This window comes from Equus quagga, chromosome 7 (assembly GCF_021613505.1).
Source record: "Equus quagga isolate Etosha38 chromosome 7, UCLA_HA_Equagga_1.0, whole genome shotgun sequence".
NCBI lineage: Eukaryota > Metazoa > Chordata > Mammalia > Perissodactyla > Equidae > Equus > Equus quagga.
Window position 1 is genome coordinate 113,840,399 of NC_060273.1, and position 27,016 is coordinate 113,867,414.

At 38.9% G+C, this 27,016-nt stretch overlaps 1 protein-coding gene across 12 annotated transcripts in view; it reads right to left on the bottom strand.

Annotated features, from left to right (window-relative positions):
- The window catches only part of CAST (calpastatin), a 117,370-nt gene that overhangs the window by 73,589 nt on the left and 16,765 nt on the right, over positions 1-27,016 (bottom strand). For 10 of the 12 annotated variants that reach the window (XM_046666437.1, XM_046666430.1, XM_046666436.1 and 7 more), the window contains exon 3: positions 8,370-8,441. In XM_046666437.1, coding sequence (XP_046522393.1) covers positions 8,370-8,441 — 72 coding nt within the window. The remainder of the gene's footprint in view (positions 1-8,369; positions 8,442-27,016) is intronic. The other 2 variants (XM_046666422.1, XM_046666428.1) reach the window with 1 other exon arrangement.

The following is a 27,016-nucleotide window of genomic DNA, read 5'->3' on the forward strand; positions in this document are numbered from 1 at the left end:
TGCTGATTGTAATAAGAGTCTATATAATTTCTGCAGCCTCATTAGTCCTTATTATTAATTTATTAAAAATTGAATTTTAAGCACTAAACATCTTACAATAATTATTTTGAGTTAGAAATATCTATTCCACTTATGCAGTTTGAATCTTCCAAACTCAGAATTGCATGGTGGAAGTGATATTTTTACTCATAATTACTCATTTTGTAAGAATTCTCATGAAACAGTTGTGCAATACATGGTAACCATTCTATAATACACAGCTTACACATAAGCTTCAAGTTAAATATTTAATTTTTAAGACAGACTCTAAGATTTTCTTAATAATTGTAAAATTATCACTTATTTTAATTTTCAGGTTAAATGTGTCCAGAATCAAGAAAACTAGGACTAATTCTCACTGCCAATTACATCTACTGTTTTGTCAGCCCTTTTCTGAATGTGTTGGGAGAATATTATTTTACCTATGTGTGTTATGATAATTGTGTAATAAAAGGCTTCAAGTGATCACAAATATGATTAGCCCCAGCTTTTCTAAATGATGCATGGGAATGATCATTTTTAAGAGATGATGATACTGAGTTCAAGCCCTTTCAATCTGACATCAAAAGAAGAAATAAGAAAGTATACATATTTTTTCCTCCAATACTCTGTAATAATTAAAGATAATGAGAAAGGAGGGAGTGAAGAATGAAACCCTGGGAAAACTAATATTCAGGAAACTGTGAAGAAAAGCAAGTCAGGAGCCTCAGTGAAAAGAGCAACAGGAGAGAAGACGGAGGGAGGAAAGGATGGTGTTTCAGAAGCCAAGGAAAGAATGTCATTTGCCATTTAACACTAAAACAACAAACGTGGCTAAAACATCTGCACCTCCCAGCCATGCCCTCTCCCAGCTTCCTGAGACAGAGCAGGCTTTGGGGCAGAGGTCCAAATTCTTTATAACCCTTCCATCTCAGAATGATTGGATGATAACTTCCCGTGTGAAAAAAATATGGAAAAGGGACTGATTCTTATGACTAAGTTCAAGAAAAAACTGAGTGTGGTTTTCTACAATGTACTGGCCCTCCAAGAGTCTAGGTAATAACAGTTCTGGAAATCAGGTACAAATGGTTCACTAAATCTCATCGGGTTGGAGGTTTGCTAATGAGGCTTCTCAGTTTTTAGAGGCATAATTTAAATAAAGGTCCTAATACTATAAAAGATAGGCCATGTCTGGAAAATCTTTTTTAGTTGGAGACCTCCAAACAGCAGAGTATGAGGACTAACAAGAGTGACTGCAGCAGAAACACATTTTCCAGCACCTACTAAATGCCCAGGTCCAGGGCTAAGTGTTTTGTAAGTTTTATTTCATTTAAGCCTCTCAGCCAATTTGCCCAGAAAAGTCCTATCCCCGTTTTACAGATGAGGAAACTGAGGCTCCGTGGAACTAAGTAAACTTGCTAATAAGTGGCAAAGAGGAAACAGGTTTGTTTCGCTGAGCAAAGTCTCTTACCTACAGTGAGCATCAATGCAGTAGTGCCCCCCACAACAAAAACAGAATGGCTAAAAGAGAAGACCCCAGTTTTGAGTTTAAGTTGGTTTCAAACATTAATTCACCCCTGAATTTAAAATTCAAAGTCCTTCAATGATTTTTATTCTTTTACTGGCTGGTAGAAGAGAAGATCTGAAAAATTCTATAAAGCAAACTCATGGTCTTAATTCGGGATGGTTTTCAATTCTGTGCCTTGCCTCTTCTCATTTCTCAGCTGGGTTTGGTTTTGGCACCCTTACGGGCTTGGAGAGGAGCTGGGGCTCCAGGAGGCCCTAAATCATTACCTCTTCCCCAAACAAGCATGGAAAGCGATAACAAAATGGAGTAAATTATGGATGGATAAGATGGATAAGCACTTTTTGACTTAGAGATGGCCTTAGCAACCAATCACGTATAGCCAAGAAGTAACAGTTGTTGCCGACACCAATCACAAATCTCGTAAAACAACCTGTGCAATTTCTCTCTTTTTGCCTTTATAACCATTGCCTCTTTTGTCTTCCTTGGAGCACATTTTGGGCTTCTGCCTGAATCTGTGTTTCCTGAGTTGCAATTGCCCAAATAAATATCTGCTATTTAAATTGTAGTGATTTTCCCTCCATCAACATTTCTTGGTGTAGTCGGCAGGATCCAGAGCAACTGATCTCCAATCCCCAGGCCCACTAGGGACACGCATGCAGAAGGTAACTCCAAGAACCCTTGTTCTCTAGCGTTTCCACTGGCAAGGCTTGGAGTTCTGGTGTTAAGTTCTCCTGGATTGGAACCTCCTATTTTCGGCTGAAGTTCAGACCAGATTTTATTTGGGTGGATTAACTGGTTCTGTCCTTAGTCCTTTGGAGGGGAGGATTCTATCCTCGTTTTAACTAGGCAGAGGATTCCAGTTTAAGGACACTTCCTGGTGGGTGTTATTGTAGCTCTAAGCGTTTTTCATTTTACTCAAGTGGCCACACCTCTTTACAATTTGAAATTCAGCTGTTCTTGATAACCAAGGCAGACTTCTTAATTTCTCCTGTTAGCCACATGAGAGTCCTCTGACTCCAAAGATAAGAGACACTGATCCTTCCCACCCTCTTTGGGCTGTTTCTAGGTGACTAGAAATCTAGTGGAAGTGTTGGGACTCTGTTCATGACATGCAAAGGTCTCACAGGGCTCCCAACAGAAGAACACACTCTATTTCTGGGTGAGAGGGAAATTCATAAGCTTATTTGGAAGGTACACATAGAGGACTGGTCATCCTAGTACCTTGAGCAACCTGACACCACTTGGTGCTCAGGATTTTCTGAGACGGGTAAGAGAGAGAGACCAATGGACCATTGGTGACGTTTTGGAAAGTGGTCCTCACAAGCAGCACATACTCAACCAGGACCTATACCCTCCTGCCTCGGTCATCCAAGAACAGCCCCCTCTAAATTATGGGGAACAATTGTTCTAGAACAACCATAAATGATCAACCTCCTTTGGGAACCCTAGCTGGATTTATATTTAAAGAATATGGTCCCTCTTCTTGTAAATTTTTACTTTGATGGACCCATATTACCCAAGGATGATTTAAAACTTGCTTGGCCCCAATAGGGCTTATTTGAAATAACTAAATTAGTTTATTTGCGTGCACAGTTAGAAAATAAGAGATCTAAAGCTAAGCAAGTAGAAATGGGTGAACTTTTGAAATAATTTGGAATTGTAATGGCCATTCTGGGGAAGCTTAATTTTAGCTAAATCCATATTAAGGGTCACCCTTAAAAGAGAGGACCCCAAACCTCTCAGAGACAATGGAATGCATTCTTTGATCGATATGCAGAAGTTTCCAAAGAACAAAATGACTTCCAAAAGAGCTCTGAAAAAGATCCTTACAGGGCCAGCCCTGGTGGCCTAGTGGTTAAGTTCAGTGTACTACGCTTCAGCGGCCCAGGTTCAGTTCCTGGGTGTGGACCTACACCACTTGTCTGTCAGTGGGAGTGCTATGGTGGCAGCTCACATACAAAAAGAGGAAGATTGGCAACAGATGTTAGCTCAAGGCAAGTCTTTCTCAGCAAGAAAAAATACATCTTTAGTAAAAATCTTTGGCCATCTGAGCAGGTAAACTTAATCCATCTGCCAGAAACACAATTTGGATCCAACTATTCCTTTGAATTTTGTACCTGAGAGATGGCTAAAATTTTTAAAGACCTTTGTTTGTGTCTGTATGTCTATGTATGTATGTCTCTCTCTCTATACATATATATGATATTTTTCTACATCTGGGTGGTATTCCCAAAATTAAACATTTATATAACTTGAGTATTCCTAAAACTCTCAGAAATATAGAAACTAATACAAATGTTTTTCAAGTTCAAGTGTTTTTCAAGTTCAAGTGATCTGAGATAATCTTTGATAAATGAAAGATAATTTAACTTGGTTTAAGAAAAACAGGCATGTCTTCAGAGTTATCAGTACTGAATATAATGCAAAATACAACTTTTTCTACCTTGGTTTACTGGTACAGTGGGCTCATGCTGTCTGTGTTACAGAATTTGTAGGGGGAATGACTTGGAATGATGGCTTATGATTTAACATCTCATACAAACATAGTTGTTAAAAACAAGTATTTAAATAAATTTAAATAAGATAAAAACTTATACTAAGTTAAACCAAATAATAGATATTGATTGAATATCTAAATCATTTCTGGACAGGATGGCATTCTGAGACATTGATTGCTAAGCATAAGTTTTTCTAGTTTTGACTTTCTAATTTTTTTTTTTAACAGAGAGACAAACAATATTTGGGTTATTAATAGACATGTTTTGTGCCCCATTGAAAAGTTTGCTGTAAAGAGAAATATGCTTCCAAAAACTATGAAATGTGTTTACGCATTTGCTAATCTACTACAGGATGCTAATATATCATAGACAGTTTATAATTGCCTGCTTCCTAAGTTTCACTGGAAAGCAAAGATTACAAATAGTTAAAAAAAATTTGACTCTTCATTGCCAGACTTTTGCCATCCTGATATCCCTGTAACATGGCAACAGTCTGCTCCTGAATCAGAGAAGTTAAGATGGGTAAACAAGGGCTGTAAATTAACAATCGGAGCTATGGGAAACCCAAGACGGCCACTTGTTTCTTTCTGGCTCCCTGGAAAACCCCATTTTTTTCATTCTACATTCCTTCACTCACTATAACGCATTAAGAAAAACTATCTCTGTCCCCAGAGGCCTCAGAATTCCTCCCTCTGGGTCCTTTGAGCATCTGCAGCTGGAATTCATTCAACTGCTACTTAGTATGAGTTACCATTGTGTTCTTGCTGTATGTATGTTTTCCACATGGATTGAAGCCTTCCCTTGTCACAAAGCTGATGCCTTTAAAATGGCAAAGAAACTGTTAGAAAATGTATTTCTCACTTGGGATATACCTTCCACAGTCTCCAGTGATCGAGGCATCCACTTCACTGGGCAAATCATAGAAACTTTCTTCTTTTTTTTTTTGAGGAAGATTAGCCCTGAGCTAATACTGCCAATCCTCCTCTTTTTGCTGAGGAAGACTGGCCCTGAGCTAACATCCATGCCCATCTTCCTCTACTTTATACGTAGGACGCCTACCACAGCATGGTGTGACAAGCAGTTCCATGTCCGCACCCAGGATCCGAACCGGCAAACCCTAGCCCCCGGGAAGCAGAACATGCGAACATAACCACTGTGCCACCAGGCAGGCCCCAAATCATAGAAACTTTAACAACAACCTTACAAACTTATTGGAATTACCACCATTCCTATCATCCTCAATCATCAGGCAAAGTCAAGAAAACTAATGGGAAAACTGGATTCAAGCAGAAGAAATATGAAATTACATGGGACCACACGAACTGAGAAAGATGCTCTACTGTTTGGTTTTTCCACATTTAAAGAAATCTTTTCTCTTAAGCTAGCAACAACTTGGTAAGATATACCTTTGTGACCAAAGATGAAACATTTACTTTTTCTCCCTATCTAATCCTTCCAGAATTCAGAAAATCTCAGTGAGTATTCATATTTTCACTTGTATAAATAATCAGGCTAAGTTTTTAATGTAAACAAATTAGTTTTACTGTGATTATTTCTGGTAAAAAGAAAATGAGGGTACTTGTTGAGGGAAAAATTATGTTTGTACTTTTGTAGATACTAGATTCTAGTCTAATTGTCTTCTAGGTTTTGTTATATACCTATGGACTGGACCCCCCCACCCAGCCTAGGGTATTACTTTCGGTCTCGCTGACTGTTCGAAGTACCCTCTTTGGAAAATATAAACTAACCTCACATGAGACAATTGTTGCCTTATGCTAGTATGACCATCTGTAGCAAGTCTCTAATGTCTTATGCTTAAGCCTATCATCAACAGGTTAAAGCAGCTTTCCCGGATTCCAGTTTAAAGGAATCCTGTTGGTCACAGTCTAGAGCCTGAGGACTGAGTATTCTGGAAGCATCATCTGAGAAAGACTTAAGCCCTCACACCCCAGTGGAAAGGACGTTGCCAAGTGCTCCTCACCACAGACTCTGCTACAGAACTAGAAGGCATTGTATATTATGTGCCCCCTTTCGGGTACACTTCTATGTGTGATTACCACAGGGAACCATGGGCTTATGAATGTCTAGACAGCTGGCATATGACAGAATAATGTCTTTTAGGAAATCATAATATTCCATTTCAAGTTCTTGTTGAAGGAAAAAAACACCCTCAATCTCATAAGTCTAGGTGAAACTTGGTGACCTCTTTTTTACACCCCATCTACTCTCCATTGATTACCATCACCAAAGGCTTTGTCCTTTGGATTGATATTGTCCGTGATGACCTGTTGATAAAAATCTTATCCTAACCATAGCTAAACTGGCAAAATCTACTGCTTGAGCCTTGGCTCAACAACAATGATCCCGGGATTCCCTAATAGGGATTGTGTCAGGTAATCGAAGGGCTCTTGACATCCTAACTGCTCAAGAAGGGGATACTTGCACACACTCCTGGGAGAAGAATGTTGCTTCTATGTAAATGAGTCTGGTCACATAAAACAAGAGCTAAAGGTCATCAAAGACAATGTAAATCTCCTCAGTGATATAGGTCATACTGCTGGCTTCCTAGACCACTTTGACCTGTTTGGTTGGTTACCCATTGGCCTTGGAGCTATTTTAAGATCAAGGTTCCAAGCCTTGCTAATGATTATTGTTCTGGTTTGTTCAATCTTTGCCACCTTTAAACTTTAATGATTTGCATTTCATGATGCTGCAGGTCTGTCTACTGCTAGAGTGACGATACCAGTGACTTGAGATGACTGACAAATCTTGCAACTCCAAACAAAGGACTTGATACTTTTTCCAGATAAAGACTAAGCCGAAGACTCATTTCCTGACTGCCTCCTTATTGCTCAGATGTGGCCAAAGCCTCTGACTACATTACTTCCTGACGATTGACACCTCACTTTCCCCCCTATGAGGGACATGACTTCCCAAGAATAAGCTTTCCAGGCAATGAGGGAAATATCAATACATCAAATGCTTGATCTGCAATGCTTTTTGTTGAAAGATCTTGATCAAAAGGGATAAATGAGGAGCAAAAATAAAATGGAGTAACATATGTCAAGGCTTCTAAAATGGAGCTGGGAGGCCATTAAGGAAGTCGGGCTTATGCACATCTCTACTTAGATGGAATGTAACTTTTGAACTGTGCTTCACTGCTGTCACCTTGACCTTTCAAGAAATATGCATACTCCCATGGATAAGACCTTTTTGCCTTAGAGACGGCCTTAGCAACCAATCACGTATAGCCAAGAAGTAACAGTTGTTGCGGATGCCAATCACAAATCTTGTAAAACAACCTGTGTAATCTAGCTCTTTATCTTTATAAACCGTTGCCTCCTTTGTCTTCCTTGGAGCACATTTTGGGCTTCTGCCTGAATCTGTGCCTCCTGAGTTGCAATTCTAATTAGCCAAATAAATATCTGCTATTTAATTTGTAGTGATTTTTTCTTGATTGACACAAGGAACATACACAAGGAAGTCCACAGACTGTAGGAGAGCCACTGGTTTTAAAGGAAAAATATTTATTTAAAATAATTGTATAGACAGTCCTGAAATAGGTTAAGGTTTGTGATAATCTTGGACACATCGGAAGAACACAAGTTGAAATGGACTGAACGTAACTATTTTATACATTAAAAACTGCTGGCTAAAGTATAGTTTCTTGTCTTGCAAGGTGACATTTCAGTGATTTTTATAAGTTTCAAAGCTTTGAAGTGTTATATTACCAAAGAATACTCAATCGGAACTTATAAGGTCCAGCATGTTAAGAATCTTGCGTGAACAGGAAACCTGGGTTTGAACCCTACCTCCATCTTACTGGCTTTGTGATCTTGTCAAGGTTACTTAACATCTCTGAGCCCTGGTTTCCTCAGGTATAAAGGAATAATAATTATAAAATTGTGAGGAGATTGCATAAGATAATTACATAGAGCATTTAACAGAGAGCCTGGTGTAGCTAATGCTCAAAAAGAGGATCTGAATTATTTTCTGAAAAAATATTTTCTGAAAAAGTGGGAAGACTATATTTCTACTTATAGTATGTGCAAAAGTCCAATATTATCTGTAGATGGGTATGATAATAATTATTTTATTGGAAACATTATTATATTCCAGGGAGAATTGTAACATAAATGGTTTACTAGGTTTTAAATCATTCGAATCATTATTAGGAAATTACATCCTCCCGCCCAGCACAGAAACGATACTTTGTTCAAAATCTTTCAGTGATATACAGGCCCCATCTGCCTTCCCTACAGGCCCCACCCACTAACGATACACCTGTAGAGCAGGGGGCTTTTCATGTTCAGGAAATGACTGACCTTGGTGGCCGGGGCTGTTTCGCCAGCATGGGTTCTGGAGGGTTGACTGCTCCCAAGACTTGTTGCTTTCTTCTTGAAAATAGAAAACAGTTTTAATGGGGGAAAACAACGCAGTCAAGTGCAAATTTTCATATCAATACATATATCTTCTCAAGCAAAAATCAGATTAATATACTAGACATAAAAAAATGAACATTTTTAAATTTTGTATATCTTTGCCTGAAGACTACATGAATATTGAAGAGTAAGTTGAATAAATCCCAATTGTTCAATATTCAATGATTTCAGAGAACTGCAAAGATCCTCACATGGGCAGTTGCCGTTTTCCACCATAACGCACTTCCAGAAGCAACGCCATGCCCCGTGCTCTCTCTCTCACAGTGCTGGGGAGTGTGCACTGGGACAACTTGTGCGGAGGGCGATCTAGCAATAAGTATCAAGGACGTAATTCTACTTCTACAACTTCATCTTAGGAAAATAATACGAGAAGAGCAAAAGACTTTTCTTTGAAGATATTCATCACAGTCTTACAATATCAAAAAGCTAAAAACAATATAAGTAATAATACTGAATGTTTATTGAGTGCTTACCATGTGCCAGGTATTCTATTAGAATAATGGATAATCGAATAATAAGGCTCTAACAATAGAATCTATTATTGGAACATTATTGTAAGTGCTCTAAGTGTTTTAAGTACCATCCATAATAACTTATTTAATCTTCACAAAATCGATAGAAAGCTGGCACTATTGTTATCCCATTTTACAGGTGAGGACACTGAGGACTGGGATGAGTACACAACTCGGTCACGGTCACCGCTAGTAAAAAGTAGGATGTCTGCCTCAGACTCTGTTCTCTCTCTACACTGCCTCCCACAATAGGGGGTTATGTTATGGACAGCTAAGGATGAAATATCATGCAGTTATTAAAAATCATATTTATGGGGCCAGCCCGCTGATGCAGTGGTTAAGTTCGCACCTTCCACTTTGGCTGCCCGGGGTTCGCCGGTTCAGATCCCGGGTGCAGACGTGGCACCACTTGGCAAGCCATGCTGTGGCACTCGTCTCACATATAAAGTAGAGGAAGATGGGTATGGATGTGAGCTCAGGGCCAGTCTTCCTCCGCAAAAAGAGGAGGATTGGCAGCGGATGTTAGCTCAGGGCTAATCTTTCTCAAAAATAAGTAAATAAATAAATAAAAATAAAATAAATTTTAAAAAATCATATGTAGAAGAATAATTAAATGAAAACATATTATTGGTATTTTATACAAAGAGAAGTCAGAATATAAAATAGCATGTAGAGTATGGTCTCTGAAGTTCATATGGGGTTATTTTCTGATGGTGGAGTAAAGAGGGATTTTTAAAAAAATTCTTCTTTGTGCTTTTTTGTACTTTCTTATATGACTATTTTAACTGCAAAAAGGATAATAAGTGAAAGGGCGAAAAAGAAAAGAAAAATTCACAGTTGCTTTCTCAACAAGGCCTTGATAGCCTACATCTCTTACTTATGAATGTATTGCAAAGAAGCACACACATAAACTATAAAGTTTTATAACGTAAAATGCTAATTATGCTCTAATGTTTATAAATGTGAATAATGGACTGTAAACATGGAATATAGAAGGGTGGTAATGCACTAATTAGCTGATACATAACACATTGAAGAGTTATACGCATATATAGTAACACTTAAAAATATAAAAATATACATAATTTTTGAAATATATAACTGACAATGATTTGGTTTAATTCTTTAACATTTAGAAGAAATACTTAGCAACTTTCATACTGCTTAATTTTTTGAAAATGCCATGGGAGCTTGAGCCGAAGTCTTCTTTTCTTTCAGGGTAAATATTGCCTTAGCAAGCAGACAAGTCAAAACTTAGCTTGCTGTGCTCCAAGTATAACTTGTCTATGTCCACTGGTGACCACTCTCAGAGCACTTCAGGAAGACCACCGACACAGCAGGGTGGACACACGTTTCTAAAATGGGTATCTAGGGGGCCTCAGAGGCACTGGCAGAAGTCCGAGGCTTCTGTGCATTAGCCTGTAGACTCAAGAAACAGTCTCTTCCAAACATACGTGTACTACCATCAACCAAGGGAAGAAAACAAATCCTAGATAACTGTGATAAAAATAAAAGCAGCTGCTAAAAAGCTAGTAATGGGGGTGTGATATGGGAGATGCTGAAAGGAAGGGACGGCCTAAATTTTATCCAGATCACAAGTCTCTTCTCAAAATATAAAGTGTATCAAAAGGTGGTTTCTGATAACCGTAGTGGATACATGGATTCAGTGAAGGAGACTGGACATAAGAAATCAAGACAAGAATACAGCAATGGGACTGTTCATTTTAACCTCTTTATCCATTTCAACCTCCCCATTTTCCAGTGAGGAGAGAGAAGCCCAGAAAAGTCAGGTCATTGTGCAGTGTGCCACAGCTGCCCCGCATCCTGCTATCAGCCTTTGGTCTCAGTTACAACCAAGGAAGGTCACATTCCAATCCTGTGCTAACTCCAGCTCCCACTCACTACATCAAAGCCCACATACCAGACCCCGGCTCATCTCTCAATGAATTCCACTACAACATGTCAGCTAGGATTTGCCTTGAAAATTAAAACACTTGCTTTTCAGCTGAGTTATGAAACTATTGAGTTAAAAATAACAACTGTTTATACTTAATACACACGCTGATTTTTATTTTACCTTTATACCAACTCAAGTTTTACTTTTAAAAAATGATTTACTAATACATTCATTGTCTTTTAACTCAAAAGATGACTCAAAAGTTGAGGCTTTCTCAGCATTCCTGTGGGTATGACCTGTCACCCCCAAGCTTGCCTTGCCCTCTGAGCCACCTGGATTACCTAGTCTAAAATTCAGCTGAAACAAGAGTAGAATTCGTAAAAATGACCTTTCACTAAATTTTTATCCAATAAATATTTACTGAGCCCTTAGTCACTTAAAACACAATACAAAAATTTAGATACAAGAGCACAGACTCCTTATTCTCAGGTTAGTGTAACTAAAATACAATGACAGATTGCTTTGTCTGGTAGGTAAGTCTTGGCTCTCTTTCTTGAATTGTGTCTGACTTCATGCGTGCCTTCATCCACTCATTCATTGAACAGACATTAATTGAACCCTAGTTCTGAGCCTGGTCCTATTCTAGGCAGTGGGGATGTAATGATCATTTAAACAGAAAAAGCTCCTGCTCTCACAGTGTGTACATTCCTGTAAGAGGAATCAGACTCTAAATAAGTCAACAAAAAACAAAATGATTTCAGAGAGTGATGAGTGTTGTAAAGACAATAAAACAGTGTAATGTAACAGAGAGTGGCTGGCTGAGCGTTGGTTCAGACAAGAGAGAAAAAAGAAGTGACATTTGATTGAGACCTCACTGCAAATAAACCAATCATGTACACATGGGATGAGAGAGGGGAGGCATTCTAGGTGGATAGAGTAGCATGTGCAAAGGCCCTGATATGGGAACGGGCTTGGCAAGTTGGAGGAACAGAAAGAAGTCAGTACAGGTGAAGCATGGCGGGCACAGGCATATATGGTATGGGATGAAATAGGATGCTGGGTCAAGATACTTAGTATGAAATGACATAGGTTTAAGATGGCACTACTGTCAGGTGTGTTTGAGATCATCAGTTTCTTCCAGCTTTAGCCTGCTCCCTGATCATCTCTGGTTGCCATTTAGCCCTCATGAGTCCTCCCTTCTGTTCAGGTGAAAAGCTCTCAAAGTCCTCTAGCTTCACGTCACCGTATGCTTGGTTTTGCTGGTGTCTTCTTCACTCTCACTCTCCTATTCCCTTACCATCAGCACTGGTCCTTAGAAATCCCACTCTGGCCTGGACACATCTCACCTGGATAAGTCTGCATATTCACTAACTAGTGATAGGACAGGATCCACCCTCAGATAGAACAGAATTCATCTACTCACAATAAGTAGGAACTCTCAAAACAAGCTCATTTGTCTACGACTCTGCATTTGTCCTGACATACACATATGCTCTCGTTTTTAAAAGATTAAGATGTTCAATGAGGATGCCAGTATAAGATAATTCAAATTGAGTTAAATTATTTTTCTTCATTTCCATAAGCCCACAGACAAAAGGCCATTCAGCAGATTGTCCCTTGCCAACCAATCACATTCCTTCTAATATTTATGAGCACTTCTTTGTTTAACATAAGTTTTATAGAAAGGAAAGCGTCAGGAGCAGCCTGCCTCTCATCCCTACATGTCAGGCTGCAGGCCTGGCTGAGTCATTCCCTCCTTGCAGTTCAGCGTGCCATGGGCCTCAGTCCTAACAATTTACAGGGACAGAAGTGTAACCCCATGCCCTATTCTCCTCTTCTGGACTCAAATTCCAGGACACCAAGTCTGGTCCACTTACAGAGAACTTGTGTGATTGCTCCTGTCAGGCACAGACTCCTGAGTGTACACAGGCCCTGATTCCTTGGACTATGAATCCACACCCTCTACTGGAAGCTGCCTCCCCCAGTTCCAAAAGTGATTCAGTCTGCCAGCCAAGAGACCCGCGATAAAGGCTCCTCATGCTTGAGCAGAGAAGTTCAACAGGAATGCACAGATTAGATCAATTCTATCTACAGCTGCAGGAAGGCATGAAAAGAATTAACTGCATACCTTTTTTGTGCTGCTTGTAGTTCATGATAAAAAGTTTTTATTGAACGAATCAGAACTCAAGTCTTAAAATCTGTTTTCAAGGTAACAACGAAGTTCCAAGAGCCAGGCAAAGAGTTGCTGTGTCACTATCTCCTCTAATCTCAGGAAAGGTCCCCTAGTGAAGCCTCATGTCATCCTGAGACTCAGTGACTCAGCAAAGAAAGGTGCCACACACTCTAGAACAGTGGTTCTGTCTTTTGATACATGTGGCAAGAATCCTGTCTCCACCAAATGCCAGCCATGAGAGTTCATATTCAAAAATTTGAACGTTCTTAAACACTGATTTTCTCATCTGTAAAATGGATTAACCCTACCCACACCTCAGAGGGAGACTGTGAGGAATGAATGAGATGAGGTATGGCCTGAGGTCTATGGCCTACAGGTTGGACATCCCTGCTCTAAAGAGAGATGGCCAAAGTCCTAGAATGGGTAGCAAAGGAACAGACTCATCTCCCCAGGGCAACCCCAGGGGGCCTAGCTTTAACTCATGAGGATCTCAATGGCTGTGGAGAATTTCCTAGGAGCTTTTATGATTTATGATCAAAAAAATAATTGCTTTTCTTTGGATAGAAAAAAGTGATTTTTCCTGAGGACTAGCCGTGATTCTAATAATGGACACAGTTAAGTCACTTGGAAACAGTTTGATCCTGTTGAGGTTTGCTTTTAAGCTTCGTGAGGTTGGACAAGAGCAGCCTTCAAAGTAGGACTAATTTTTTTTTTTTCAATACAGAGATGATACGCTTTGGAGTCCTCTACCTGATGATTCTGACTGGTGGGAACACATCCTGTTCCTGGCCTGTGTGAGCTCTGGGGATCACGTGACATTATAAATGCGATGCATTTAGCTCCTAGCCGGACAGACTGTGATGACTCAATGAATGCGAGCTAAGGGAAGCCCGGCACCTCTTGCAGGGTTAATGCTAAAAGGCCTCCCTGTTGGGTGTGGCCTGCCAGAGCAGCAGGTCCTGGGAGTCCTGCATCCCATGTCAAGGATGAAGCCCCCTCTGGACCTTGCTCTAATGAATCCCACAGGTGCCAACATTGTCACGCGTGTCTCTGTGTGTCTGAGGGATCGTCAAAATCTGCAGGAATACACATGACCTCAGTGTGCTTCCTGAGAGTTGCAAGGACCCCTGTGAGGTGGTACAGGGTATCAGGTCAGGATACTGCAGAGGCAGTTTCAACAGTTTTTCTCGCACATTTAAACATTAGCAGAACATCTGGAAAGCATTTAGCAGACAACAAAGAAGTGAGTCAGTGACCAGGCTTATGAATGAGAAAAATTAAAAACCCAGCTCCAAAGCCGTGCTCAAACCCCTTCACAGTGAAGGAAGGAGCTTGAGTTTGTCAGCTGGGCCACATCCTCCTTTCAAGCACAGGTCTGTTTCCCTTTTATTAATGAAGTTCATATGTAAGGAAATTCAGATTCAAAAACGCAAGGAAATTTAGATTCAAATGTGAGGAGGGTTCCTACCTTAAACAACCAAGAAAACCCAAACAATTATATGAAACAGGGGTTTTCAGGCACTGGGTACCAGGCAGCACAGGACAGTGCACCCTGAGAGGGAAACAAACGAGGGAGCCCTACCATTGCCACAGTCTACTTCCCGGAGAGTCCAGGCGGCTGGAACACGGACCAAGGAGGAGGAACCCAGGCAGAGTGTAGGTCTCCTGGGTGCAGGAGTGGAGCTGGGAGTTCCGCAGGCCGAAGGGGCTCCCCAGGCTCACAGCGAGAGCACCAGAGAGGAGCGAGCTGCAAAAGAGAGCTCTAGAGATCCACAGTGCGTGCCTGTGAGGAACTCCTGAGGCTAGAGAAAGAATAAATTCTATGCCAACAACCACTCAAACAAGCACCCAACAAGAATAAATTCACATCTGTTTGGCATCTAATAAAAAATTAGAAGGCAGGCATAGAAGCAGAAAAATACAACTTGATTTTCCATATGCAGGAAAAGTAATGTTTGAAAAGCATAGTATCTTGATTGCAGTGCTGGCTACATGAATCTACACATGTAATAAAACGGCATAGAATTTACGTACACATGTTGTACCAATGTCATTTCCTAGTTTTGATATTGTCCTATAGTTACATAAGATATAACCAAAGGGGAAACTGATGAAGGGTCTATGGGACCTCTCCAGACTATCTTTGCAACTTCCTGAGAATCTGTAAGTATTTCGAAATAAAAAGCATTTTAAAAGCATGTTAAGGAGACATAGAAGATACTTTTTTAAAAAGCACCAAATCAAACCTCTAAAGACAAAAAATACAATGTCTGAGATGAAAAACACGCTGGGGAGACACTGCAAAAGAAAAGAATGGTGAACTTGGAGACATAGCAACTGACACTATCCAAAATGAACCAGAGAGCTAGACAGGGAACAGAGCATCAGTGAGCAATGGGACAACTTCAAGCAGCTAATATGTGTATAACTGCAGCCTCCAAAGAAGAGGAGAGAGATGAGAAGACAAAACTTTTGAAGAAGTGATGATCAAAACACTTCCAAATTTGATGAAAACTATAAACCCACCAATCCAAGAAGATCAACAAACCTCAATTAAGAGTGAGGGGTTGGGTATGAAGAAAGGGGCAAGTTGGGTTTTTAGATTCCCAGCCCTCAGATTTCCAGTGATGATGAAATCCACCTGCGGAACGAGAGCTCCTTCTCCCGCCCCAGTGGAGACACGGTGCCTTTCCCTGCCATGAAGCTGGTCAGAGTTCCTGCACCTTCCAACCCAGTGACTGGCTCCTCCACCCCAAAGCGCAGGGAAAAGGAGCTGGCCTGCCCTTCCAGCAAAGTAACAGTAGATGCTCCCTGGGAGCTCTCAAGAGGGAGCAGGCTAGGGGATTCTCTAGCTTGTAGTGATCGGTAAGCGACAGATTGGATGTTGTATGTGATGAAATTTTTGAGCACACAAATACACAAGAACTTTTGCATGAAAGGAGTATTGAAACCCTGGCATGCTCAAAGAATTGCTCAAGATGTTTTTGAAACCCTGTTTGTTAAACTGTCTTCAGAAATGGCAACACATCATTTGATTATCCTTAGAAGCAAAACAAATATTTATCCTCTGAATGGAGATTTAAGGTTTTGAAACTACCAAAAGTTAATCAGATTCATAGCTGGTAAATAAGGGAAGGCTATCAAACTGGATAATATTGATTTTAGTGAAAAAAATATTGAGTGGGAGATGAAACCCTTTTGTGTTTTAAATGTAAAAGTGGAATTAGTTTCAAAATTATTGAACAATGGAAAACAACTGTATAAATTTTCAGGTTAGTACTGAATTTTATTTCATTGATTTGAAGTCACCATTTTTTTCCTGTTTTCCCTCTTGGGTACAGATGCATCCTATTATCAGTATAAGAAAGCTTTGGTCAGAGATTAATTGATAGGTTTTTTTCTTTCTTAGCATTTCCAATCAGTGCATTTTTACATCAGTGGTGTCTTAGACTTGATGAAATGTAGCAGCTTTCAGGATAAAAACTCTCATTAAAGTATATGTTTTGACATATTTGTTAACAGATCAGTTCCATTACTTAATAGTACCCTATAAAATGACAAGAAGTATTGTGTTTCCACATGAAAACACATGCTTTATTGGAAAATAGTATCTAGAAAAAGATTGTCTTTCAAAAGGTTAGGCAGATTCCCCAACACTAGCAATTATAAAGCTGTGATTCTTATTTATAAATTTTCCTTTACACCATGGCTGTAAATAGTCTACAAATAAGTACGAGTTGCTTTTATTACCAAAAGAAGCATAAATGTGTGCTACCATAAATGCAATGCAATAAATAGGATATGTTGGCCCCAGGGAAACACTGATAAACAAATCATAATGAATGAGTCATCATTAACTCATAAGATTACATAGAAATTGACTTGAATGAAATGTCCCAGGCACAATGGCCTTAATAACACACACTACGGGAGCCACACTTTGGTGAGTTTGCTGTTTTTCTGATTACTCAGTGCCCATTCGTCATCTCCAAGCCAGCTCAAGTCTTTCTAGTCTCGAGGTGGCTGCATTGACCAGGAGTCTGGAGAACCCTACCCTTCTGCTGTGACTTGGCCTCCCTCTGTGTTGCATTTCCTATCTACAAAGAGGGAACAAATAGCTGTCCCTGCACTTTCTTACATTTTAGATTCCTGGGAATGGGAATGACTTACTCTTGCTTTATGATCCTCTTGAATGAAAAGAGGGTACAATACAAGGAAGAAAGAAGGAAAGAAGAGTTAGAGAAGAGATTTACAAAAACTGGCAACAGTAGTAAGAAAGGCTATGGAGTTGGCCTTTGGTAGATTTCTTAAAATAGGTAATTTTACGAATATTGTCAGATACTAGTTAAAAGCACAGACTTTGAAAAGTGAGTCAACTCTGGGCTCCGCTGGCTCCTAAGTAACTGTGTGACCTTGGACAGGTTATTTAATCAAGCTGCGCCTCAATTTCCTCATCAAGAGAATGGGGTTGTTGTAAGATGTGTGTGTGTGTGTGATGCCTATATATGTGTTAGCTATTATTGTTAAATTATCTCTAGATCGCAACTACATTTACCGAATCTACAGAAAAATAGTGCTTACATCATTCTCTTTCTTGTCAAACTACTTCTCACTAATGTGTTAATAACTAATATATTATTGCCTCCTAGGAATACATACAATTTAAAAGATGACCCAGGGGAAGGCAATGCTTAACTCAAAGGTTAAGGAATTTGCTAGTAGTGGAATTTCAGATATCAACAACAAGCCAACTGGGAAAATGTTATTAGATGGTGCCTCTTAAATATATCTACTTGTTAAGATGCCCTCTTCAGGGGTGGGGAATTCAAACCTCTTAAATTGTATGTCACATTTTGGGGGTATTTTTTGTATTCACATACGTGTGTACTTTTCAGAGGAAAAGATCACAGTTTTCATCATGAACTAAAAATATTTAAGAATACTTGCCCTTTAAGCTGCTTTAGTGCTTAAATCCTTATTCTCTGATCATATATAATGGATTCACTTCTATGCAAACATGCATCCATGAATGCACGCACCTGGGCACACACACGTACATGCACAGAGGCAGCCTCGCTCTGGAAGTACCTCTTAGGGTTTCCAAAGAAAAAGGGGTCCTGTGTAAAATAGTTCTCTATTTAAGCTCTAAGGAGACAGATGCATAGATTTAGTTCTGATCATTGTTAAAACACTCTCTTCCAGTATTCTCGTATAACGTGTGCTGTTTATTACTTTTTTCCCTCCGACAAAAAAATATGTTTAAAATAAAGAGAAAAGTAGACAGAAGAAAATGTAAATTACTCAAAATCCTTCCAATCAAGACAACTACTTGCAGTTATTTTCTATTTTTATGCAAATACAAAAATATGCACAGTAAGTTATAAATATCTTATATAAACGGAACTGTAGGTCTTTCACCTTTTTTTTTTACCTAACACAAACATTTTCTTCTGTCATTAAATGCTCTTTAAAGCATGGTATTAAAGACGCCTTAGTCACTACGTCTGTGCTGTAATTTCACCAATTCATTACTGCTGTTCATTTGTTTCTCTCTAGTTTGTCACTATTATAAACAAAGCTATGATGAATATCCTTGTACACAGCCATCAAGTACACCTCTGATTATGTACTCAGAACAACTTCCTAGAATTGGAATTTCTGGGTCAAAAAGGTTTCATTGTTTTTCTTATTCATGACTCTCGGTCACTTAATTCACATTTTTTTTTTTAAAGATTTTATTTTTCCTTTTTCTACCCAAAGCCCCCCAGTATATAGTTGTATATTCTTTGTTGTGGGTGCTTCTAGTTGTGGCATGTGGGACGCTGCCTCAGCGTGGTTTGATGAGCAGTGCCATGTCCGCGCCCAGGATTCGAACCAACGAAACACTGGGCCGCCTGCAGCGGAGCGCGCGAACGTAACCACTGGGCCACGGGGCCAGCCCCATTAATTCACATTTTTAAATATCATTTATGTTTTTATTAAAGGAAAAGTTTCAGCATATTTCTAACATTTTTAGTCTTATAATTTGTAAGTTTTCAAATATTTGAAGAAAATTTACATAAGAAATCAAAATCAAGCCTCTTTCTTAAAATATACACATACATCTAACATATGCCAATTCAGAAAGATAAAGTCAGTCACGTATTATCACTGCTGAGGCTAGAAATATTTTACTCCATCATTTTTTAACGCTGTACCACAGCAAGGAATTTCCTCCTTTAACCACTGGGTGTCCCCAGAACTATATGTTTAGCTTTGGGGCAGCTATCCCCACATCTTATCTAACAAGTATTTCTGCAACCTCTATCTTTGTAGCTGGTAGCAAGAACCTTCGTTATCTTTTAAATGCATTATTTTAAAAATTCATTAGTCATTCAGCTTTCACTATTTAATGAAATAGACGTATGATTTCAGAGTTTGAGTCACTTAGTGTTTTAAGAAAGTAAGCAGAAAAAGAGTAACAAAATCATATTCAGAGAAACAATTTTATCCCAAGTACTAAGTGAAACCAAAATTGGCATGTGAATACGAGAAATTTTAGCTTTCCGTTTCCTATAAGAGAAATGATTTTCTTTGAGACTGTATTTACAGATTTCGATTTCAGAGTGATATATGTCTGGAATGTACTAAAGTCCAAAAATTCTGCTCCTTGAATTCAAATTAGTCAACTTAGGGATCAGAGGCTTGATTTACAAAAGAAAGAGCCTAGGAATGCCAACCTTAATGTTAATAACCACCCAAGAAGTCTACAGTCCTAAAAAGATAAACATATGCTTACAATTCACTAAAGAGTTCTTCCCAAATAATGTCTTTCATATTTGATAGTGTTCAATTAATAAACCAGCCCATTTACCTAGAAACAACTGGCAAACAATTCAAGAAATCTGTGACACGTGATGCATCTTAGACACATCCATCTCTTTTTGTATAAATAAACACTGATTTCAACTTCATCTTTTTCCCACTTTATCTGACGTTCATTACACAAATCCATGTACTTTGGAAGAGAAGAAAATCTCCACTTACTCAGCATCCTCTCAATCATAACAGAAACAGCTCCAAAGAGGACCTATAATATTCCAATCTCCAAGCAAGGGCCTTTCTTCAGTCTCCATAATTCTGGAAATATTATCACTCTAGACTTTTCTTCCACCTTCCCATTGACGACACTGCAACATCCAGGTTCCCCTGCCCTCGTAACTGCTTCTTCTTTGACTTGTTCACTGATTTCTCCTTCCTACCTCCTACATGCCGACATTCAGCATCATTTCCATTTAGTTTCTCTCTTCTCTCTCTACAGTCCTTTCTTCAATAATTCCAACCAAGAACTTTGGCAGTGAGGGTTAGAAAGGAAAATAGAATGGGAGCTTGAGCAGTTTCAAAGGAAATATTTTAAAATAGTTGATGATGTGGAAGACTGAAGTAATATATAGTCCAAAGAGGAGTCACTAGGTAAAGTAAGAAGTCACTAAGTAAGAAGAACAAGGGAACAGCTCAAGAGACAAGGTCCCAGGAGAAGTGGGAAGAAATGGAGTTAGTACCTGCTCCCTCTAAACAGAGCCTCCCATGTGGTCCAATGACCATTTGAAACTGCCATACTCTTAACGTGCTTCAGAGCCATGCCATCCCCAGAACGTCGCACAGCAGAATTGGCCAAGGACGGAGTTGGGAGACTCATCTTAAAAAGAAAAAGAGGGACGGCCCTGTGGTGTAGTGATTAAGTTCATGCATTCCGCTTCAGCAGCCCAGTGTTCACCAGTTCGGATCCCGGGCATGGTCCTAGCACAGCTTATCAAGCTATGCTGTGGCAGGCATCCCACATATAAAATAGAGGAAGATGGGCACAGATGTTAGCTCAGGGCCAATCTTCTTCAGCAAAAAGAAGAGGATTTGGTGGTGGATGTTAGCTCAGGGCTAATCTTCCTCAAAAAAACAAAAAAAAAGGAAGAAAGAAAAAGAAAAGAAAAAAAAGCTCATGTGTATCAGGCAACTGTGTTATGCACTCTATAAGAATTATGTCAGTTTTACTTAAAATGGGCTCAGAAGAAGTCATAAGAGTTACCCGGGGTAAATGGTAAAAATACTGATTCCTTGCTACCACCTTAGATCTGCTAAATCAGAAGGTCTGGGGATGGGGCCCAGGAATCTGAATTTTTCATGCTATCTCCAGGTGATTCTTAGGCACGTTAAAACTTGAATTATCTTATGTAATGTCCTGGAAAATGAGGAATAGAGAGTTTTTAATAATTTTTTTCTTTTTGCACGGAAAGATTCACCCTGAGCTAACAGCTCTTGCCAATCTTCCTTTTTTTCCCCTCCTCAAAGCCCCAGTGCATGGTTGTACATCCTAGTTGTAGGCTCCTCTGGTTCTGCTATGTGAGCCACTGCACAGAGTGGCAACTGACAGACGGTGGTGTGCTTCCACCGTGAGGAAATGACCCTGGGCTGCCAAAGCGGTGAGAGCACCAAATTTTACCAGGTCTGGCTCAATAATTTTTCATGATACCAACACAGTGCTCTATATGTTTAGTAAGCATTGATATCAACTTCCATGAGTTTTTGATTTCACAAATAAATTGTTTTCACAAGGCTAAAACAAGCTATTACATACATTGCAATACGATAAAATATTGTTGACTTTATGACAAGAATCATACATATTCAGTCCTTAGACGATGCAGGTATCTGGCTACGGGCATGACTTCAGGTGATCACCCCTTTTGAATCAGTCATTCCTTATCTTTGAGAAGCTAAGAAAGTCTAAAGAGAAGAATGAAAAAACATAAACTTTAAGGCAGGGTATTTCAGGAACAACATTTAATCAACTTGTCCATCAGGTTTCCAGGACTTATGATCTCCTCTGAAGTCAGTTAATTTAACTTCCATTCAATTCCTTTGATGTTTTGTTAACATTTGATTCCAATTTCACATGCTATGAGCACAATCTTTTCAGAGAGAATTTTGGTGGGACCTCAGATCTTAGGTAATTAGGCTCATAAATTCAAAGTACAATAATAAATGAAGGGTATTTTATTACTGTATGATACAATGTTGATATATTCATATATTCTTTTATAGAGGCAAATGCTTAATTGTTTTTTATTAGCCATTCCATAATAAATTATATAACATTTTGTATATCAGAGATTCTTATTTTAAAAGCATATTATTTTCATAGTCTTTGTTAAAGGTGCATCCTTAGCTTCTGATAAAACAATTCCTTGAATGCTAAAGCAGACGGTCTCTACTTTCTAGCTATTGGCATATTTTTTGGGTGTTACACATAGTTTATTTTAAAAGAAAAGGACTACTATGCTTAGTGGACTACCCAACTTTCTTCCTTTTCTAATGGGAAAGGCTCTGCAATATATAAACAACAAAAGAATTTGAGTCTGTCTCATTCTGTGGTTAGAAACCAACAAGGGGCTCATTTTCCTTGCCAAGCAAGTTCTCTCTGTTGGTCTAATAACAGTAATAATAATAAAGTAAAGGTAACAACAATAATAATAATAATAATAGCAGCTAACATTTATAGAGCACTTTATTGGTCCAAGGCACTATTCTAGACACTTTGTATGGATGGTTTCATTGATCTTCACATCAACTCATGTAGAGGCTATTATTATGTCCATTTTATAGATGAGGAAAGTGCCCTTGGTGAGGCAAAGTGATTCACCTAAGGACACACAGTCAGGAAGTGGCAGAGGGGTGAGTCAAATCCAGGCAGTGGGACTCCAGAGCCTGCACTCGGCAAGTACAATTTGCTGCCTCTGTGGACACCATGGACTGGTGGCAGGCTAATTGAGGTGTGTGTGTGGCTCTTCAAAACTTCCCCAGCAGATAAGAAAGAAGATGCTCTCACTATGGTCTCAGAATTTCTGTCCTGAATTTTGTAAACTTTCTGAGTTTTTCTCAGAATTCAACCTGCATATATGTCTTAGGCTAAATAGGCTGTTTGAATGTCTATATAATGCCTTGCGTTTTAATTGTAGGTTCTGAACTTAAATTCACAGACTGCTCATGAAGACCTATCTGATAGGCTCCACACAAGAAAATAATTCTAAGACCTATGGAAACAAGTTTCATTCACTGAAAGGCAAGCAGTGACCTAAATTATTTCATGAAGACATACACGTAGAAGAAGGCAAACACACCAGAAACCACATAGAGAAACCCCGGAAAAGAGGAGACATGGAATGCCTTTGCTGGTTAGTTATCTCCAAACTCATAAACCTCAAGCTCCTCGTTGAAACCCATGAGGAGTTAGACACAACTAACAGACAGAACAGAGACTAAAATGAAAACCATTTCACAGGTTATTCCTGAAGAAAACTAGAAAAGAGGAGACTTAATTTGAGTTTAACTGTGTTATTATGAGATAATCCCAAGAATTCCTAGTATAAAATACTCCTGCTTTTTACTTTTTACTCTCTCATCTTCTCACAGAAGAGGACAGAATTTTACCAAATACCAAAGAAAGTCAACCAATTGCCAATATCTCAGCAAAATCTCCACTCTAATCAAAGTCAATGGAACTGTATTAAAAAGCACAATTGGTGAACCATTTGTGTCACGAGGTCTGAAATAGAGCAAGCCTACAACCCCGAAAGATCTCTTCTCTCCCATGAATGCTCCGGCTTCTCATTCAGAAATGCAACCACCTAGAAAACCTGGCGGTCGTACCTTTCGGGTAGGAGTCCTCCTCATGAGACAACCTACCTTTACGCCTCATCAGTGCCTGGCCTTCTAAACCACTATCTTTCCTTCTAAACTAAGTCAAGATTACAAATCCTGGAAACCAACTAAGCAGAAATCAGAGTGGGTTCAGCGGACTGGGGCAGGATGTGGGAGGACAGAGCCCATTACATAGTGGGGCTTTGACCAGGAGTGTGCACATCCAGTGCCAAACAGCCGTAGATCTGAGGAGACTCAATTAGCATGCACATGGCCAGAGCAGGGCTAAGGATGACATGCTCATGACTGTTGACAAGCTCTAGCTGTAGACAGAGCTCTACTTAAAAATGAGTAAACAGAAATAAAGAAACTTGGTCTCCAAAAAACTCCACAGAGAAAGCAAGAGAGTATCATTTTCCTGAAGAACGAAAGAGATAGCAGATATCATAAAATGAGATACTACAAGAAGAAAATTTTAGAAAAACTTTTGCATCCTTAATAGAAAGCAAGATAGTATTATCTCCATGAAACCTGAATAGGCAGCTACAGATGGAGAACAGATTGAGAGGGAAAGATAACAGAGTGAGACAAAAAGAGATAAGGGGAGATAAGGGAGGAGCACAAAGAAACCAAACCAACAAACAAAGGGCAAAATTTAACCTGTGTTGGAAGTTGTCAAGAGTAGAACTTAGATGATAGAAATAAAAATATGGGGGATAAACTTCAGAAACTCTCCCAGAATGCAGAGGTAAAGGTCAAAGAGAAAACTATGAGGCAGACAATTAAAGAAGGTCTCATATCAGAATTATACGTATGTTTAAAAAGAAGCCAGAAAAATAAGAGCAATCATTAAATAAGAGACATTCTAAGAAAAATTAATAAAGAGAAATACATATATAAAGATGTCCTGGTAATTTTTTAAAATTGTAAGAACAAAACAACAAAATATCTTCTATGCAGCAAGGCAAAAAAAACTAGCTTTCTAAACATAAATCCAAATTAGGCTTCCCCAGACATCTTCACTACAGCACAAGAGCCGGATAATCATGGAGCAACAGGTACAGAATTTTAAGGGAACAGAACTGTTTTCCAAGAACGTTATACAATTTTTTCCAAACGTCTTATGTAAAGCCAACAGGAAAACATACTTAGATCCACAGAGACTCAGAAAATCACCATCCATGCTCCCTCTCTGAAAAATTATCTTAAAAAATATTCTAGTCAATGAAGAAATAAGTCAACATTTAGAGCTAAAAAATGGAGAAACTGCAGTCTAAAGAATTTTGGACCTTGCCTTAGTCGGTTTAACCTCGCAAGGCAGACACTCAGTTGGCTTCCAGGTTGGCTGCTCGAGTCTGGCTCTCCGGGTAAGCCAGGTGGGACTGCCCGTGGTGCACCTCTTCTGCTTTGCCTCTTTCTTGGCGCTGGGAGATGCGCTTGTGAAGCCACAATCAACTCACAATTCATATGGACTCTCTTGTCACGATCCATAATCCCTTAAAACAATGTTTGCTACAGTGCTCTTCCAAAATTTGCTAACGATGGTTAATCTCTTGCTTGTAGGAAAACTGTCCCAAAAGACTCCTTGAAGAAGAAATATGTTTTCCTCCCTCAAAAACACAGCACAAAATAACGACCATATTAAATGCCATATTAAATGCCAAGGTATTTGAATAATGATTTTCTACTGTATTTAAAAGCCACACACATTATGATTACCTTTTTAATTAGAAAAGAGTTATCTATCACGAAGGACATTATTTATCATATTCAGCCTACATCCTGTTAATGATGTTCCTTTGCTGTCTCTGCTTAAAAATCAGGATATGCAGTATTTTACTAAACATAATATATATACACAGAAAAAAGACATAGAGAAATATACGCAGATGGAAATAGCAGCCATCTCTCTAGGTGCTAGACTTCTAGATGATGGTATTTTTTCTTTAAAGTCTTTGGTACTTTCTAAATTTTTGCCAGCGATTATATTTTATCTGTATGATCATTAAAAAGTTACTAAAATAAGTATATATAATAATAATAAGGACATAATATTATCACGTTAATTTGAGAATACACATAAGATTTTGTATCAATAGTTATAACTAAGTGGTGAGACTGGGTAATTCTGCTGGCTTTCCACAAGTACATATTACTTTTGTGATTAAAAAAAGACATTTCATTAAGAGAAAAAATGTAAGAAAGAAATTAAAAAATGTTGGAGCCATTCAATACTTAATTCATGCATTTTAGAAGGAGGAAAGGTAGATACTGAGGAAAAAAATGCCCCCAATGTTATTATGGTAAAGAAAATATATCAAATATCTTTTCCTTTAAGGCACAATTTCTTTCTCTTCTATTTATATCGTCCTTTCTTTACCCATGAAAATATACCTATTCTTAAAGTTCTTAAAATTGGCATTATGACATCATGCCGGCACATCTTATGCTTAAATTCCGTTCCTCAGGACTTCACTGAAGCATGTTGCTAAAATGCTCACACTCCCCCAGCGTGGCCAGATGCGTCAGTCAAATACTTTAAATAGATTGGATTGAAGGTTTGGAAAGGCTTCTTTGTTCCACTGTATTTAAAGGTGCTAAAGTTAAATTTTTTTTTTCTTTTTCCTTCTCTTGAGACATTTATCTTTGGCTTGTTAGTCCATGCAACTTTTGGTTTTATAATTCCTTTACATCGGAGAAGGACTTAACAAATCCATAATGATTGATATATACAAGCAAATACATTCTCGTAGACTCTTACTCTACTTCATCCTCAAGTGTTTGTATCGCAAATGCAACATGACAAATGATATTTTAGTTGCAAAATTCTGTTAAAACTGCTCCAGACTTCTTAGGATCACTTAGTGGCTGTTTATGGGTCATATTCCAAAGGAGTAAGAACTATTTATGAGAGCCGGAGAGAAAGAGCTCTGAAATTTACACAGTGCATTCATCCCCAGATATTTTCACACATATCAATATAATAGTGCTTCTTCCTTAACCCTAATCATTTTTTCTTCTGGTTCTGTCTTCCTGAAGTCCTTCTCTGTACCCTTTTTCTTGCACCTCCAAATGAAATGCAGCAGAGTAATTAAGGGAAAAGGAAAAAATCCCTGAGCATAAAAAGTCAATTTTCAGGGGCTGGCCCTGTGGCCAAGCGGTTAAGTTTGTTCGCTCTGCTTCGGCAGCCCAGGGGTTGTCAGTTCGAATCCTGGGCGTGGACATGGCACCGCTCATCAAGCCATGCTGAGGCAGCATCCCCCATGCCACAACT